Genomic DNA, 16100 nt, shown 5'->3' with positions numbered 1-16100 from the left:
AGGATATTGAATGTACCATAGGCTGCCAGAAGAACAAAGAAATCTCTCTTGGAAATAGTACATTGAGAATACTTCTTAGAAGCAAGAATGGCCAGACTTCATCTCTTGTATTTTGGCCATGTTGTCAGAAGGGACTAATCTATGGAGAAAGATACCATGCTTGGTAAATTAGAGGTTAGCAAAAAAAGGGGAAGACACTCAACAGGATGGATTGACACAGTGGTTGCGATGATGGTCTCAAACATAAGAACAATTGTGAGAATAGCATAGAACTTGACTTTGTTTGGTTCTGTTTCACATAAGGTCACTAAGACCCAGAACCAACTCTATGACACCCAACATGTTTCTGTGGACAGACAGAAAGAGAGACAGATTGAGAGAGACAACACTAATTATTGCAAAAGAATAAAGAAGGAAAGGAGGGAGGAAGGAAAAACCCTTCCATGACTTTTCATAATTCTTTAAAGCCTATAGGTTATAGCTGAAAATTATTAGAAACAATCTTAATCGGTAAAAATATTGAGCACATTAGAGTTATTTTAACTGGAAGGAAATCATAAAAAGGAATTTTGTCACTTGTATGAGAAAGCAAAACAAAAGTAAATTTAATATGATAGAGATCTCATTCCTGTGTGATAAAAATCCTTTGGTTTAATTTCATACATATTACACAAAGGCTGTCCACAGCATATCACCTCATAAAAAGAGAGATAGAGAGAGATCATATTATTTCTATTTAAGATTATTTGCCTTAGTTGTTTCTTTTAAATTTTGGTTAGAGAAAATGAGACGATATATGTTTATTGAACTGAGAACACTGGAATGGGCATAGTGGGTAAGAGGGTGATAAGGCAAGAAAGAAGGAGGCAAGGCTGTACAGTGGCCAAAAGAAAAACTGAGCTTAAGGAACAGGCCAATGAGGGATTCTGGGAGAGCAAGACAGTCCTCCTCACAGGCCTGGCCTGCTCAGGAAGGGAAATTCAGGTCCTGGTAGCTCACTGGATGATGGAAGCTTTCCTTCAATCCATGAAGGGTTTTTCCTGAGGGGGAGAAGGCACAGAAATCTCACACAATAACTTCTTCTTTGGTCCTTCCTCAGACTGAGAGAAAAAAATGGAAAAAAAATCAATTCTTAGGCAAAAAAAAAAAAAAAAAAATCAGGGAGGAGCTAACTTCATATAACTTAGAAAATTATTTCAGAAAAATGAAAGAAGGAAAAGGAAAAGCTGACAGTAAATGGGGATCAAGCAAAAAGATAAGGTGACCAAGGAAGGAAATCTGGACAAATATATGGGACAGAGGGCAGGGAATGGGGAAAATTGAGTAAAGGTGGCCAGTAGAGGATCAGGACACAGTGACGGGGTTACATTTATCAGATAACAAAGGCAAGAGTCAAGTGCTGAGAAGCTGAGAAAGGTAGAGCATGACCTCCTACCAACAGTGTCCCCGACTCAAATGTCCTCCCATCCCCAGAGCATTACCAGCCCAATCCACGTTTCTTCAGCAGTGCGTCCATGACAACTCACCAGGGGCTGGGAGCTCTGGCTACACAAACTTCGAAAACCAATGCCCAGGAAAGTCAAGGACACAATAGCCTGCAGGACACAGACAGCCAGGAACAGAATACGGATTCCTAGGAATAAGTTCTGAAAAAGAAAAAAGGGGAAACGACATAGCCAAGAGTCCCATCCTCCAATACTGCTCTTACCACCACCTCATCAACCCACCCAGGTATCAGACTGTCCATCTAGTTACTTCTCACCAAGGCAGATTGTAGTATCTAATCATTTGGAAGCCATGTCTCTCACCCATTTTGTTTGTCTGTAATATCCCATTGCCACTCTGTACAAAGAGGTAGAGGATCTCTCTCCATTCTCTAAACTCTGGATGGACCCTATGACTTCTATGACCAATAAAATACACTGACAGTAGCACTATGCCAATTACAGGGTAGTATTTAACTTCGGTTTACTACCTCTTAAAATGCTCACAATTGAGATACTGTCTGTTGGGACCTAGTTGCTGTGCTATGAGAAGCCCAAGCCACTAAAGGTGCTCTGGAAGGCAGCCCAGCTGCACTCTGAGCCAACAGCTGGCATCAGATACAAGCCACATGAGGAAGTCTTGGTTGTCCAATTTAGGTGATCCTTCAGATGACAAGCCCCAACACCTTACTGCAACAGCGTGAGTAAGAGAACCCAGGTAGGAAGTGCCAATCTGAGCCCAGTCAGCCCACAGAACTGAGAGAGATGACAATACACTGTAGTGTATGTTTTGAGTCATTTGTTATGCAGTGGTAGGTAACTGGAGCACACCCACACCAGAAAAAATCAGAAAGGTGGCCCACAATCTCTTTTTTAAATGACTCCATTTTTTTTTCTCCCATTTTGCTTTAGGGAAGCTTCTTGTTACACAGCTTTTAGAAATTTCTCAAGATTCAATTAAAACATCCTGAATCACAAACATAGGATTGGGCCCAAGCTCTATGAGCTCTCATCTCTGGTCTCCAATGTACTGCAGTTCCTTGTGGTGGGTCCTTGGAGACTGAACTTTTTTCTCACCATCAGCATCTGCATGTAGGACTTGCATTGATTCTCCCTCCATTTCGAGTCACTCTTGCTTCTCCTCATCCATGTGTATCCACTGGTTGTACCGTCAATGGTGGGGCGGTAACACACTGAGCCAATGTAGAAGAAGCCATTTGTTTGCACCTTTAAACTATTCACACAGAAAACAACAGCTACCAGGACCGTGGTGATGCCAGCTAAGGTGAGCAGACCTGACACATAGGCCTACAAGAGAGAGGTTCAAGATGCAAACCCTCTGTTGATGGGAGAGAAACAAGTTCTATCCTCAGCCTGTCTCCTCTTCTCCGCTCTGTCTTAGGAAACTTTCCTAGCCTTTCACAATGGACTTCATGATATTGGGAACCAAAAGATAAGAGAGAGGGAAAATATAGGTAGAAAGACAGAAATATATGAGGGGGGAGATGAAGAAGGCAGTGGACAGAAATGTCCTCAGGACTCACTGAAAGTCGGCTTTGGCTCTTCTCATGAGCAATGGTCCCTGCTCCTGACACAATAGCCTGGGAAGAGAAAACACCAGGAAAATGCCTCCAATTTACTATCCCTCAAATTATCTACCATCACCCTTCCCCAAGAAAATTCCTAGGACAACCCATTCAAAGCAAGATCTGTGGGACAGGCAAGAAAACCTATTGCGTGGACAATACTTCAGGTACAATGGCCCCACCCTTCCCAAACTTGCCATAAATAGAAAAATCATGAGTGAGGACGATTGTACCCACACCTTAAGGCAGTTTTTTTCATAAGCCTTTGTTTTCTTCCCCAAGCCCTTTGCCCAGATCCAAAGAAATTTTCTCCTTGGCCTTAGCCTCTTCCCTCCACCCAGCCTCTCTATTCAGCCTCTTCTGTGCTTACCACAGTTCCAGCCCAGAAGGCACAGCCTGAGGCATGCAGCTCGGTCCGAGGCCCAAAGTAGAGGAAAACTCCAAGAGCACAGCTCACAACCCCCAACAGTATCTGGGTCACCTTCAAGACAAGATGATAATCCAGATCCTTCCCATGAACTGACACATCCCAGGGCCAGCTGCCCAAGCTGTGACCAAGGTGACTCTACTATCTTTATCTGTGGACCACTCTAAATCTTCCGATTTTGATATGTTCTGTTTCCTTCACACCTATGAGGTCACACTGACCCTGTCTCCTCTCACCCCTCCTATGTGCCTAGGTGTTTACCTTTGATTATTTCTCCAACTACCACACTTGGTAGGAGCTCTGGTAGCATAGTGTCTAAGGCACTTGACTGCTAACCAGAAGGCTGGCAGTTCAAACTCACCAGCCACTCCTCGGAAGGAAGGTTGGGCAATCCTACTTCCATAGTGATACCGCCTCGGAAACCCAAGGAGGGGTCGCTATGAGTCGGGGCCCACTCAACGGCATATAACAACAACAACCACACTTGGTCAGTCCACATGATAATTCTCACCTTTTCTTTTCATATTCCCTTGACACTCCCATCATCCCATTCAAACCGTCAGCTTGATCTCAGGTTCTGGCCACAGCCTTTCTTTTGATACAAACAGGTAATTCTGAGGGCTTCTGTGACAGACCCAAATCTGTTTCAGCTTCCTCCTCTTCTTTCAAGCTGAAAGCATACTCTTTCAGGATGGCCTCAGCCAGTGCTAAGCATACAGTGACACAAGGACCATTTCTATCCAATGTTTGTTGTTGTTATGTGCCATCGAGTCAAACCCAACTCATAGTGACCCCTCCTTTGGTTTTTGAGGCAGTATCACTACAGACGTAGATTGCCCAACCATCCTTCCGAGGAAGGCTGGTGGGTTTGAACCGCCAGATTTCTGGTAAGCAGAATGGGAACTCTGCTCTGGAGTTTCCCACAGAGTGGGCAGCGACCTTATCAGGTCTGAGCTGCAGTATATGGCTTTCATTTCCAATCCTGTGTCTGCCTCTCCTGACTTCCATAATTCCATTTTTCTGGTCAGCCAAGCTCCAAATCTTGGCATGGTTTCGGATTTGTTTCTTCCCTTCTACTCAAATCCATTCATTCCTACATCATGGGTTTCCCAGACTTTCCTGCACATAAAAGTGCAGGCCCTGGGTACTTCTTAACTATACCCCTTTACAAGACAGCATAGAGTCCAGCTTCCTGCTCAGAATCAACAAACAGTGCTCCCACCACTGAAACTGACTCAAGACAGAAACGTCCCCTTGACTTCCTGGCCCTGGAGAGTATGTCCCTGGTCTGCATTCCAGTCTCTTTGGTCATAACTCCCTTTCATATTCTTCACATGCAAGACTCATGGGAGCTAGGATTGCAGAGCCAACCCTCAGATTTCTCTCTTCTTGGCCTTTGGTCCTACCATCCTCTTAACCTGGAGCTCTTTCCTTCAGTCTTACATCTTTCTCCATCCAAACCCACTTCTCTGTTCAGGGTTTGGCTCAGATGCCAACTCCTCCAGGAAGCTTCTTAAAGTGCCTTTTGTATGTCTTATCTCTCATGTCACCTAGTCTACCTTTAATTCCAGTCATTGGCATGGCTACTTGATCCTTTCTGATGAGAGGAGAGCACTTTAGGCCATAAATTAGGGATTCTCACTGTAGTTTACCCTGAAGTGCCAACATACTGCTTTGCACACTGCATACCCTCAGCTCACACAGGTTCAATTGAACTGAATTAACAGTCTATAGAGAGTCTCCTACCCATCATCCCACCCCTGGCTAGACTACTCCTTTGCCCAAAAGAAAAGGATGATAGTTCCTTCTCATGCAAATCTCTGGGGAAAACTTCCAAACCCTTCTTTTCCAAACTGTCTCTTAAACCATGGGGTCAGGGAAGGTCCTAAATCCTCTCTGGAAAAGTAAAGTGTTGAGTACTGAGTTCTCATGCCCCACCTCATGGGGATTCAACCTATGTTTCTTGTTTGCATCTTCTGTGTCATTTTGTTCACTGATTCTCCTGCCCAAGCTTACCCCTAGTGCCAGTTGCCCATGGTTCATCCTGGCTTTGGGTGAGATAGTGTCCTGAGGGTAAGAGAGTTGACACACCATGGAGCACCCAGCCTTTAAAAGTTGGACCAATGTTGATTGCTGGTGGATGTGGATGTTGATGTGGGTGGGCTGGGGCAATGTAGAGGCCACATCAATTCCATTCACAGTCACCATGTTTGGGGTCGTTCTACCTGTCAGGGAAAAGAGATACAAAAGTGAAGTCTGGGACCTAGGAGATGGAACATCAGGTAAAAAGAAGGATCTCTGATGGTTTAGTCCCTAAGGTATTTGCTAACCAGAAGGCTGGCAGTTCAAACCCACCAGCCACTCCTCGGAAGGAAGGTTGGGCAATCTACTTCTGTAGTGATACTGTCTCAGAAACCCCAGGAGGGGTCGCTATGTGTCGGATCTAACTTGATCGGAGTGCGTTGTGTTGTTGGTGTTGCATGAGAGAAAATAGTTTCCTTGTCAAGATACAAAAGTTTTCTCAGTGTAAGTATCAATATTATTGTGACTTTAACTTGGGATGAAAATCAGAATCCCCTCTCGTGTTACACCATGTACATTCTAATTCCTCTTCCCAATGTGATCTGATGCACTTTGTTGAGGGTCAAGAGTGGGACCAAAGAAAAGACTGTGAACTATCTTAGTGATTGATTTAGGGTATGTGGTCCCTGACTTATGACAAGGTTCTATTACAATGACTTCATTGCAAATCAGTTCTGACATAAGTCTAATACTTCAACTTTTTTTCTTTTTTAGTTTTCATTATTGTTATATTTTATGATTGGCATCTTCATAAATCCAATCTTTAGTTGTCTTTAGGGGTTGCAAACATTACATATAAATGTCTATGAGTGAACACCAGAAAATTACATGCTACAACAATGTATGTAGTAAAACAAGCACTGTTGTGAGGTTCACCATAACTCAAATATGTCAGAAGTTCTGTGTGTGTGTATGTGTTTATGCATATATGTGTATATGTATATGTATGTGTGTGTGTGTGTGTGTGTATAAGCTGTGGTAGCATAGTTCCTATAGGCACTTGACTGCTAATCAGAAGGCTAGGGGTTCAAACCCATTAGCCATTCCTTGGAAGGAAGGTTAGGCAATCTACTACCACAGTGATACTGCCTTGGAAACCCAAGGAGGGGTCGCTATGAGTTGGGTCCAACTCGATGGCACACAACAACAGCAACACATATATGTATACTCAGTCCTCCTTTAATGATATTAGGTTCTAAAGACAAGGTCATTATGGGAAAATCAATGTTATGCAAAAATGGAGGATGGCATCCAATCACAAAATCGAGGATCATTACATCATTACCTAACTGTCAAATTATAAGGTTATGTAACAGCTAAGTCAGCTAACTAGAAGGCTGGCAGTTCAAACCCACCAGCCACTCCTCAGAAGGAAGATGGGGCAATCTACTTCCGTAGTGATACTGCCTCGGAAACCCAAGGAGGGGTCGCAGTGAGTCGGGTCTGACTTGACGGCACATAACAACAACAACACAACAAGTCACATCATTACACAACTACCTAAACACTGGGAAGCATGGCCTTGCAAACAAAACACACAAACTTAAACATCACAGCCAAAGTTACTCTCATCTAGCATCTTTGCATTCATTACTGCCAGATATATGTCATTGATGTGCAAAATAGTCAGAGAGTAGATTTTTCATACTCTACACACTGTTATGCACAGTGCTTTGTTCACAAAACTATGTTTTGTAAAGAATCTTACATCACCCCATTAAAAAACTTCCACTATATGAATCCATCATAATTTATTTACGTACTCCCTTACTGATAAACATGTAGGTTATTTCCAATCCTTGTTTTCACAGACAGTATGGGCTTGCTGGATCACTGAGAGTGCACATTTGGGATTTTAGTAGATAAATATTGGTACATTTCCCTGCCTGAATTGGAAGCAATCTACAGTGCAGGATCATTGTCCCAGCATGCTTACTACCCATTCTGCCTCCCACAGCAAAACGGGTATGTTAAAAAGCTTTACCTTTTTCAAATTTATATGGGGAAAATTATATTCCATTGCAGTTTTTCATCAACTTTATGCAATAAAATGCCACCATTTAAAAGTCTACGTTTCTCTTTGTTTATTTTATTTTTATATAATCAACATTTTTTATCCTTTTTATGTTTTCTGTTAGAAAATCTTAAAAAGGACTTCTCCATTTCAAAGTTATAAAGTTATTTTTCTATGCTTTCTTCTAATTTGTTATGCTTTCCGTTTTCACATTTAAACATTGATCCATCTGGAATTTATCTTGATGTAAGTTGGGAGTCATGAACCAAAATTTTATTTTCTTTAGATGGTTACTCTTTTGTCCCAGTATCATTTGTGGAATAAGTCATCTTTCTCTTACAGATTTGAAATGTTACCCTGAGCTAAATGTATGTTCCCTTAGGAATTGACAGCTATTCTAATCTCCATGGTAAGTCCTCTGGTATGTCATATGAGTCACATACACCACATATACGACAATTGTAAATAAAAGAGCTTAATATCTAGTTGGGTGATTTTGACCCCATTTGTCATTTTCTCTTTTGGGACTGTAATAGCCATGCTAGTTTACTTCTCCATATACACATCAGAATCAACTTGGGTACCTCCAAAAAAAAAAAAAACTCCACAGACAATACTAATGCACCTCCCCATTAAGTGGAATATTGTTAACAATCCAAAATCACCAGCAACAATGAGCCAAAAACCTAACCCATTGCCATCAAGTCAATTCATAGTATCCATATAGTCCTGAGTAGAACTGCCCCATAGGGTTTCCAAGGGTGTAATCTTTATGGAAACAAAACTGTCACCTCTTTCTCCCATGGAACAGCTGCTGTGTTTGAGTCACTGACCTTTCTGTTAACAGCTGAGTGCTTAAAGATTGCACCAGCAGGGCTCCCCAGCAGTGATACAAACCTTAAAGTCCTCGTGTTTGTATTCATTCTACTCACTTTTGAAGGCAGTCTCATTCTTTTGCTTCCTTATCACCTTTTAGTTAGAAAGGGAACGTATTTGACAATTTTACAAATGAACAAAAGAGACTCAAACTTGTACAAAATACACAAAGGAAGTCCAGCCCCAAATTCAAGGCAGCTCTTCTATCAATGCCCAGTGACCAACATAAAGTCAGCAGCTTGTGTTCCAACACCTTTGAGCCTCCTGGGTACCACTTCTCCCATCCAATCCCACTGCCAGATCTGCCTCCCTTGCTCTTCCTCTGGTCTCAGAGGATATGAACTCTGACCCTGCTGCCCTGGACTTTTCCCTGGAGCTGGGGAAAGAATGGCATAAATCCACTCTACCCCATATTTCCACACCAGCACTGCTCCACAGCAGAGCTGCACTTTAAATCTTTGGTCAACACTAAAAGCCAGAATATCCCTACACCAATCAGAACTAGGGGAAGGCATTAGACACATGGAGTAAAAAGCAGCTGAGGTTGACCAGGATTACCTGCTCTGCCATTTTCCCAGAGTCAATTCTGTCTAGTGAATCCTTCCCTTCAAGTAAATCCTGAGAGAGATCTGGGAGTTAGAACTAGGGATTTGGGGATTGGTCTTGGAAATTTCCCTGGGAGGGACTTCTACATTAAAGATTCTCCCAAGAAAGGGGCCAATTGGACTGTAGGGGTCTTGCCTCACCTGCTCTTCTCTGGGCCCAGGCAACAGAGTGAACAAAGTGAGAGCTAGGAGGAGCCTGCACTGGAGCTGAAACCAGATAGAAGAAGAAGGAAACTGGCTGAGAGTCAGAAATGAAAAGGGAGTGTAAGGGGCTGAGCTTCGCTATCACAATTTCCCAGCAAACAGCTGGGCAAAAAGGGCCCCTCTGGGGATTTTCAGTATTAAATAATCAGGCTGGCAGAAGACAGAGATACCTTTGTAAGAATGTACACACACTCCACCCAATCAGATGACACCACTCACACATTCAGACAACACACACACTCACATTCTTTCAGACAACACACACACTGATTCAGATCACACACACACTCACACCCACTCAGACAAGACACATTCATTCATATAACACATACACTCAGTGTTCTGAAAACATTGACCTCCGTAGGAGTTGGCGAGAGGACAGCCTCATAGTGTATCCTAGAGTTCCTCAACTCTGTGTCCCCAGGGTCATCCTCCCTATCCCTCACTCTCTCCAGCTGACCAGAGCTGATTGATCCACTAGCAGCTGGAAAACCCAACGGAGGCCCCTTTCCACTGCTCTCTGCTGGGAAATTGTAGTGCTGAAATCCATCATGCCCCTCCTTTCTTTTCTAACCCTCAGCCAACTTCCTTCTCCCTCTGTCTGGGTTCAGCTCCAGCACATGCTCCTCCCAGCCCTAACTCTGCACACAAGGCCACAAGGACCCAGAGGAGAGCAGGTGAGGAGGGCCCTCACAGTTTACCTATCCCTTTTCCCCAGACACTCTCTTGCATAGGAACCCCTGAAAAGACAGTTTCAAAACTAGTTCCCAAAACCTCCACCTTGCCTCACAGGTTACCTCTACCTTCAGCTTCCCATGTAGTGGTGGGTGGGGGGAAGATGTGGGGGATCACTAAAGATGGAGCAAAGGGTAAAGTTCAGTAGGCTTAAAGGCAGACTATCCCCATCCTGACACCCTTAAAGAGATTGGGTTGCAGTTTGCTAACTGGGGCCTACCACAGTGTCTCTGCTCTCACTGCCTGTCTGCCCCAATACCAATAAAATGTTGGCAAATGTAAACTATCTTGTGCCACCTTGTCCTCATTAATGTTCCTTCCTCCTCCTATACAGGATGTCCACTGGTGCAGGGACTAAAGATTGCAGTGAGCTGGCCCCTGTGGTACCCCAGCCCTCCCTCATTGAGGTGCATATCCACCAGGAGTCTGCTCTGGCCAAGCTCCTACTGGCAACATGCCTCCAGCTGCGGTCCTGGGCCCACCTCAAGGGCACCACCACCCAGGCCTCAAATATCAGCCAGCTGCTAGTGGCATCCTGGGTGAGTACAGCCAACTTCCACATGGAACTGTGGCCCTCACATGAAGCCTAAGGCAGATCCTCTCTGCTGGCACTTTTGCTCCAATTAGCACACTGAAACCATGGTTTCCTGCTACTAAATATCAAGTTCTCAGTGCTCTCTTCTGTTTTTTTTTTCTCACTTGCTGACCTTTTTAATCAAAGCTGTGGGTATAGTTGGGTGTAGGATAAAGGGGTGCAGGGATGGGAGGCACTGTCCTTTTATAACCCCACTCAGTGGAGCCCCCACACTCCATCACAAACCTCCCTAAGACTAGGCTGGTATGCATGCTTGTTCTCAGGGGTTTGAACATTTAATGCTTGGAGTGGTCAGGACCTCAAGCTCCCCTGAGGTCTGGGGCAGAGACTGACCTTAAACCCACACTCTGGGAGATGGGCTTTCTATGCTTCAGGTGATGCAGATTCTTCTGGGCATCTTGAGTGGAGTCTTGGGAGGATTCCTCTACATCTGCAACTACTCCTATCTGCTGAGCTCAGGGGCTGCCATCTGGACAGGGGTACTGGTAAGTTGAGCTGGAAGGAAGGCTGACAGGGGCTCAAGAAGGGGCAGGTGGAGGACCTTCTATCAGAGACAATAGGAATACTGTCATCATTACCATCAACTTCATCACCATCACTATCCACACTGTATGGTAGAATGTTAGAAATCAAAAAGACCTTACATCATTAAGGCAATTCCCTTCTCTGCAGATGAGAAATAACTAAGGGGGATGAAGCCACATGTCCTGTCAGTAGCCAAACTCCCAATCTTCATCCAGTGCTTTCCCATCACCTTGTTACCTCCCACTACCATCCACGGAAAATAACACCTCATCTTCCCTCCTTCCACCAGACTCTTTTGCCACTGGGAAGTCTCCAGGATAAGTCCCTAAAGCTCCTACCCTACCTCACAGATTTAGGTGGCCTTGTTCTATGCACAAGATCCTCCCCTTTGAACTTTCAGAAAGCACCTGGTACTACTTAAAAACAATGTAGTGGCAAAGGGGGACTTCGAGTTAGCCATGATAAAAAGCACATTTAAACATCACTATAGCAGTGCCCAGCAGCCTCACCTCAGGGATTTATCTACACCCCAACCCCTTATCAAAGCAGCATGCTGGACCTGCTAGGTTACCAGCTGTCAGGGGAGTCAGAAAGGGAAGAGAAGCCAGTGACATAAGGAAGTTGCATATCCTGTACTCATCCTGCTCCTGCTTCAATTTCTTCCTAGGCTATGCTAGCTGGAACTGTTGCCTTTTTTCATGAGCAAAAGCATGGCAACTTCTGGGTAAGTTCATGGAAGACGCTCAAGCTGGGGTCATCCCAAAACACCTGACCCATAATGCCTGATCTACATGGCCTATTTGCTTCCTTGAGCTAGAGTCCAGGAGAAACTATGAAATCATCACAGTGACAGCTTTCCTCTCCCCACAGGGCTTCCTGAGGACCCTGCTGGCCTTGACTGCTTTCTCCACTGCTGTTGCTGCCATTAGAATTGGAGCTAATGAGCTCTACTGGGACCCCTTCCATAATGGGTACTATATCTGTGACAGTTCCTCCCAGCAGAGCTGGCCCACCCCACCAGTCAGCACACTGAATCCAGAAGAAGCCAGGAGACTTCACCTGTGCCTTTCTTACATGGACATGCTGGTGGTGAGTGATCCAGAAGGGTTGCCACCAGGAGGAGAGTTGGACTCTCCAGCAACAATGTTTGCTACCCACTCAACACCTACCTGGGTCGCTGGGACCAGAGATGCAACATGAACAGGAATGATACCTGCTTTGGGGGCATTACAGACCAGTGGAAAATACTAAGAATAAATTAATAAATCCTGCAAGTTTTCAAAGTTCAGGGAAAGAGAAGTGTAGGTTTGTAATTACTGCTTCTCCTCAATCCTCACAAACCCTTATGGTTGTCACAGACTCCAGTCACAGCCAGCCCATCACTGACAGATGAGAACAAGAGGCCCTGTGGGAGCACTACAGAGCTGTGTTGATTCCACAGAGGGATCCCTTCCTAAGTCCTTCTAGAAGCTACAGATGCTGGACAAAGGGGTGGAATGTGCATGTGTGAGTAATGAATAAGGACAGAGAAGAGATAGTAATGGGCACCCTGTGCCTATGGCTTTTGTTCTCTGTCCACAGGCCCTGTACAGAGGCTTCCAGACCATGCTCCTGGGTGTCTGGATTCTCTTGCTGGTGGCATCTCTAGCCCCTGTGGTTCCTCTAGTCTGCCTGTGTTTGCACTGCTGGAGAAAACCCCTATCTGTGGAGGTAAGTCCTAAAACTGTGTCTGTGTACATTCAGGGTAACATAGCTGTCCAGAGAGCACAAGAATTGAGATTAAATTTTGGGAAAGAAAGGACATATTATTGTGAGTCGCATATTGCAGTTGCCACCCCAGAAGTGACCCAGCCCAAAGAGCCCCTGTCTTATACCAAGTGGTCTCTGGAAAGTCAAGATCCCTGCCAGGCCTTTGGGACACTGTGTGTCAGATGCCATGAGACTGATGTTTATCCCTGCCTGGCTCCAGAGCTGCCCTGCCATAGAGCAATTGTCCTTTCCTCGCCATCAGGGTTATCATACCTCTGCCCTCCTTAGGAATGGGACCAGAAGGATATGTTGGTGATGGAATGCAGCCCTACTTCTGCCTGAGTACTTGTCCCTGCATCTGACTTACCCATTTTCCTTCCTCATGATCCAGTTGCCTGGTTTCATCCCATTCTTTGCTCACCTTCAACATCTGCTGGATTTGCAACCCTTCTTGAATAGAAGTTGGATAATAAAATATCTTGTAGTATTACTCCCACCTTCTTGTTTTGTTATTCCAGAGAAGTTCCCTTGGTTGGAAGAAGTAGTAGAGAATAAGCCAACAGCAAAATTAAGATGCTCCTCGCACAGTTTCCTAACTTCCTACTGGTGTATTAAGTTGCTATCCCTGGTATTAGACTGACTTTGTGGTTGCATTGGAATTGTAGGTGCAAATGCCTACTTGCCAAGGTCAGAGGCAGCTGAGCCTATGAGTTGCATTCCTTGCCATTCAGGTGTCAGAGGGAGAATCTTTGACAACTGAAAATTATATTTGTTATTTTGACTGTCTGTAGATACTAAGAAATAGATAACATAACACCAAGAAGAAATCATAAACCTTTTTTTTCTTTAAGATAGGGCTTCCAACAATAGAAAATAGAAACCCTAAAAGAAATAGCTTAACGGATCACATATATTTTAATGTATGGCTAAACTATCAAAAAAGTGAGAGAAAGTCCAAAATATTTGTTATTGTTATGTTCTCTCAAGTCAGTTCTGACTCATAGCAACCCTACGTGCAACAGAATGAAACACTGTCCAGTCCTGTGCCATCTTCACAATGCTTGCTATGCTTGGGGCCATTGTTGCAATCACTATGTCAATCTGTCTCATTCAGGGTCTCCCCCTTTTTAGTTTACCTTCTACTTTATGCAGCATGATAACCTTCTCCAGGGAATTGTCCATCTCACAACATGACCAATGTATGTGAGATGAAGTCTGGCCATTCTTACTTCTAAGGAGCATTCCCGCTGTACTTGTTCCAAGACAGATGTTTTGTTCTTCTGGCAGTCCATGCTATTTTCAGTATTCTTCACCAACATCACAATTCAAGTGCATCAATTCCTCTTTTATCTTCCTTATTCGCTGTCCAGCTTTCACATGCATATGAGGCTATTGAAAATATGATAGCTTCCCTCAGGCCCACCTTCGTTTTCCAAGTGACATCTTTCTGCTTAAGAGATCTTTTGCACCAGATTTGCCCAGTGTAATATGTCTTTTGATTTCTTGACTGCTGCTTTCATGGACGTTAATTTTTTTTCTTTACTTTTGTGTATGTGTGTGTGTGTATGCTTTAGGTGCAAGTTTACAGAGCAAAGTTTGTTTTACATTCAACATTTCATGTACATTTGATTTCACTCCCCAATTACCATCCCCAACCCTAACCCAGTCTCCTCCCCTCCCTCCCCAGCAAACCCTCCCCCCCCCCGTGCCCCTCATAGTTATGCACTCCTGTGTGTCCATGGACTTTGATTTTGGATCCAAGGAAAATTAAATCCCTGACAATTTCAATCTTTTATCCACTTATTTTGATGTTTCTTACTGGCCTAGTTGTGAGGATTTTTGTTTCATTTATGTTGAGGTGTAATCCATACTGAAAGCTGCAGTCTGATTTTCATCAGTAAGTGCTTCAAGTCTTCTTCACTTTCAGCAAGCATGTTAGTGACATCGACACATTGCAATTTATTAATGACTCTTCCTTCAGTCCTGATGCCACATTGTTCTTCATATTCAGCTTCTCAAATTATTTTCTCAGCATACAAATTGAATAAATATAGTGAACCCTGATGCACACCTTTCCTGATTTTAAACCATTCAGTATCCCCTTGTTCTATTTGAATGACTGCTTCTTGTTCTATGTACATGTTCCACATAAGAATAATTACATGTTCTGGATTTCTCATTCTTGGCAAAGTTATCCATAATTTTTTATAATTACACAGTCTAATGCCTTTACGTAATAATTGAAGTAGAAGTATGAATTCAGAGAGATGAGTCATGAAACCAGTATCTGCGTATTTCAGGGTCACATGATCACCCACATTATAACTTTTATTGCAACAAAATTATACAAAACAGTTTCAGTGAGGGAAAAAGACACATCAGGTGGGTTCCAAAGGAATCAGGAATCCTGTTCTCCTACCATGAAGGATTACATAGAAAACACTCCTCCTTCCAGAATGAAATTTCTTTTTCCCATATTTATGACTCAGAGACCAGAGTTTCCTTTGGAATCTGCTCACATATGATCATCCTTAGGTAGTACAATTTGTGCTGAAATACTAACCTAAATTTAGATGGCTCAAACCCACCTAGCAGCATCACAGAAGAAAGGCCTGGCAATTTGATTCCATAAAGAAAAACCCAAAGGAAGAGTTCCACTTTGTAACACATGGAATCACCATGAGTTGCAATAGATTACATGGCAACAGGTCTGGAATTATTATTATTATTATTTGCTAACATAGGCACACTCTCTGCCAATCATGACTACTGCGATTGCAGGCTTCTAGAAGAAAAGCAGGTGTCCGTCTTAAATATATATTCATAAAAACAATCTAGGCAAACTGGTACAACAGAATTCAGTGCCCGAGGCCCACAAAACAACTTAATCACCATAGGAGATGCTCCAAAGTCTAAATCCCAGATGCCAGATAAGGCCCAGCCCTGCAAGCAGGCCCTTCTAAACATCTGCCTTCTTTAGTAATTATTTTGCACAGTGCCCTAAGGGTATCTGGCAAACTCTTCTAGCTCAAAACTACATGTAACAACTGAACAATTCAACAAAGCCCAGAAACACATAGATTGACGAGTCAACTTCAAAAACCTTGTGTAAGTCTAAAATTTCAGTGAACAACTAGAAAAAATAATCCACCCTTATCAAAGGAGATGTCAAGAAAATTCTTGGTGAACAGGGGCAGTGAGGACTCCAAGAAAGGCTA

At 43.6% G+C, this 16100-nt stretch overlaps 2 protein-coding genes across 2 annotated transcripts; one reads left to right on the top strand and one right to left on the bottom strand.

The window, feature by feature from the left end:
• Positions 1-1019: 1019 nt before the first annotated feature.
• On the bottom strand, positions 1020-5780 carry TMEM176B (transmembrane protein 176B). Its single transcript, XM_007957653.2, has 6 exons — positions 5514-5780; positions 3441-3551; positions 3029-3085; positions 2562-2792; positions 1527-1646; positions 1020-1100 (listed from the first exon to the last, which is right to left on the bottom strand). Exons 1-6 carry the CDS (start codon positions 5703-5705, stop codon positions 1020-1022), a joined length of 792 nt encoding a protein of 263 aa, XP_007955844.1. The 5' UTR covers positions 5706-5780.
• A 4568-nt stretch (positions 5781-10348) lies between these two features.
• On the top strand, positions 10349-13224 carry TMEM176A (transmembrane protein 176A). The gene is made up of 6 exons (XM_042783249.1): positions 10349-10552; positions 10983-11093; positions 11801-11857; positions 12004-12222; positions 12715-12843; positions 13171-13224. Exons 1-6 carry the CDS (start codon positions 10349-10351, stop codon positions 13222-13224), a joined length of 774 nt encoding a protein of 257 aa, XP_042639183.1.
• Positions 13225-16100: the final 2876 nt, after the last annotated feature.

The sequence above is a fragment of the Orycteropus afer genome, unplaced genomic scaffold, assembly GCF_000298275.1.
Source record: "Orycteropus afer afer isolate SDZICR_OR568_19922 unplaced genomic scaffold, OryAfe1.0 scaffold00768, whole genome shotgun sequence".
NCBI classification, from domain to species: domain Eukaryota; kingdom Metazoa; phylum Chordata; class Mammalia; order Tubulidentata; family Orycteropodidae; genus Orycteropus; species Orycteropus afer.
This window is presented reverse-complemented; position numbering and strand designations above follow the sequence as displayed.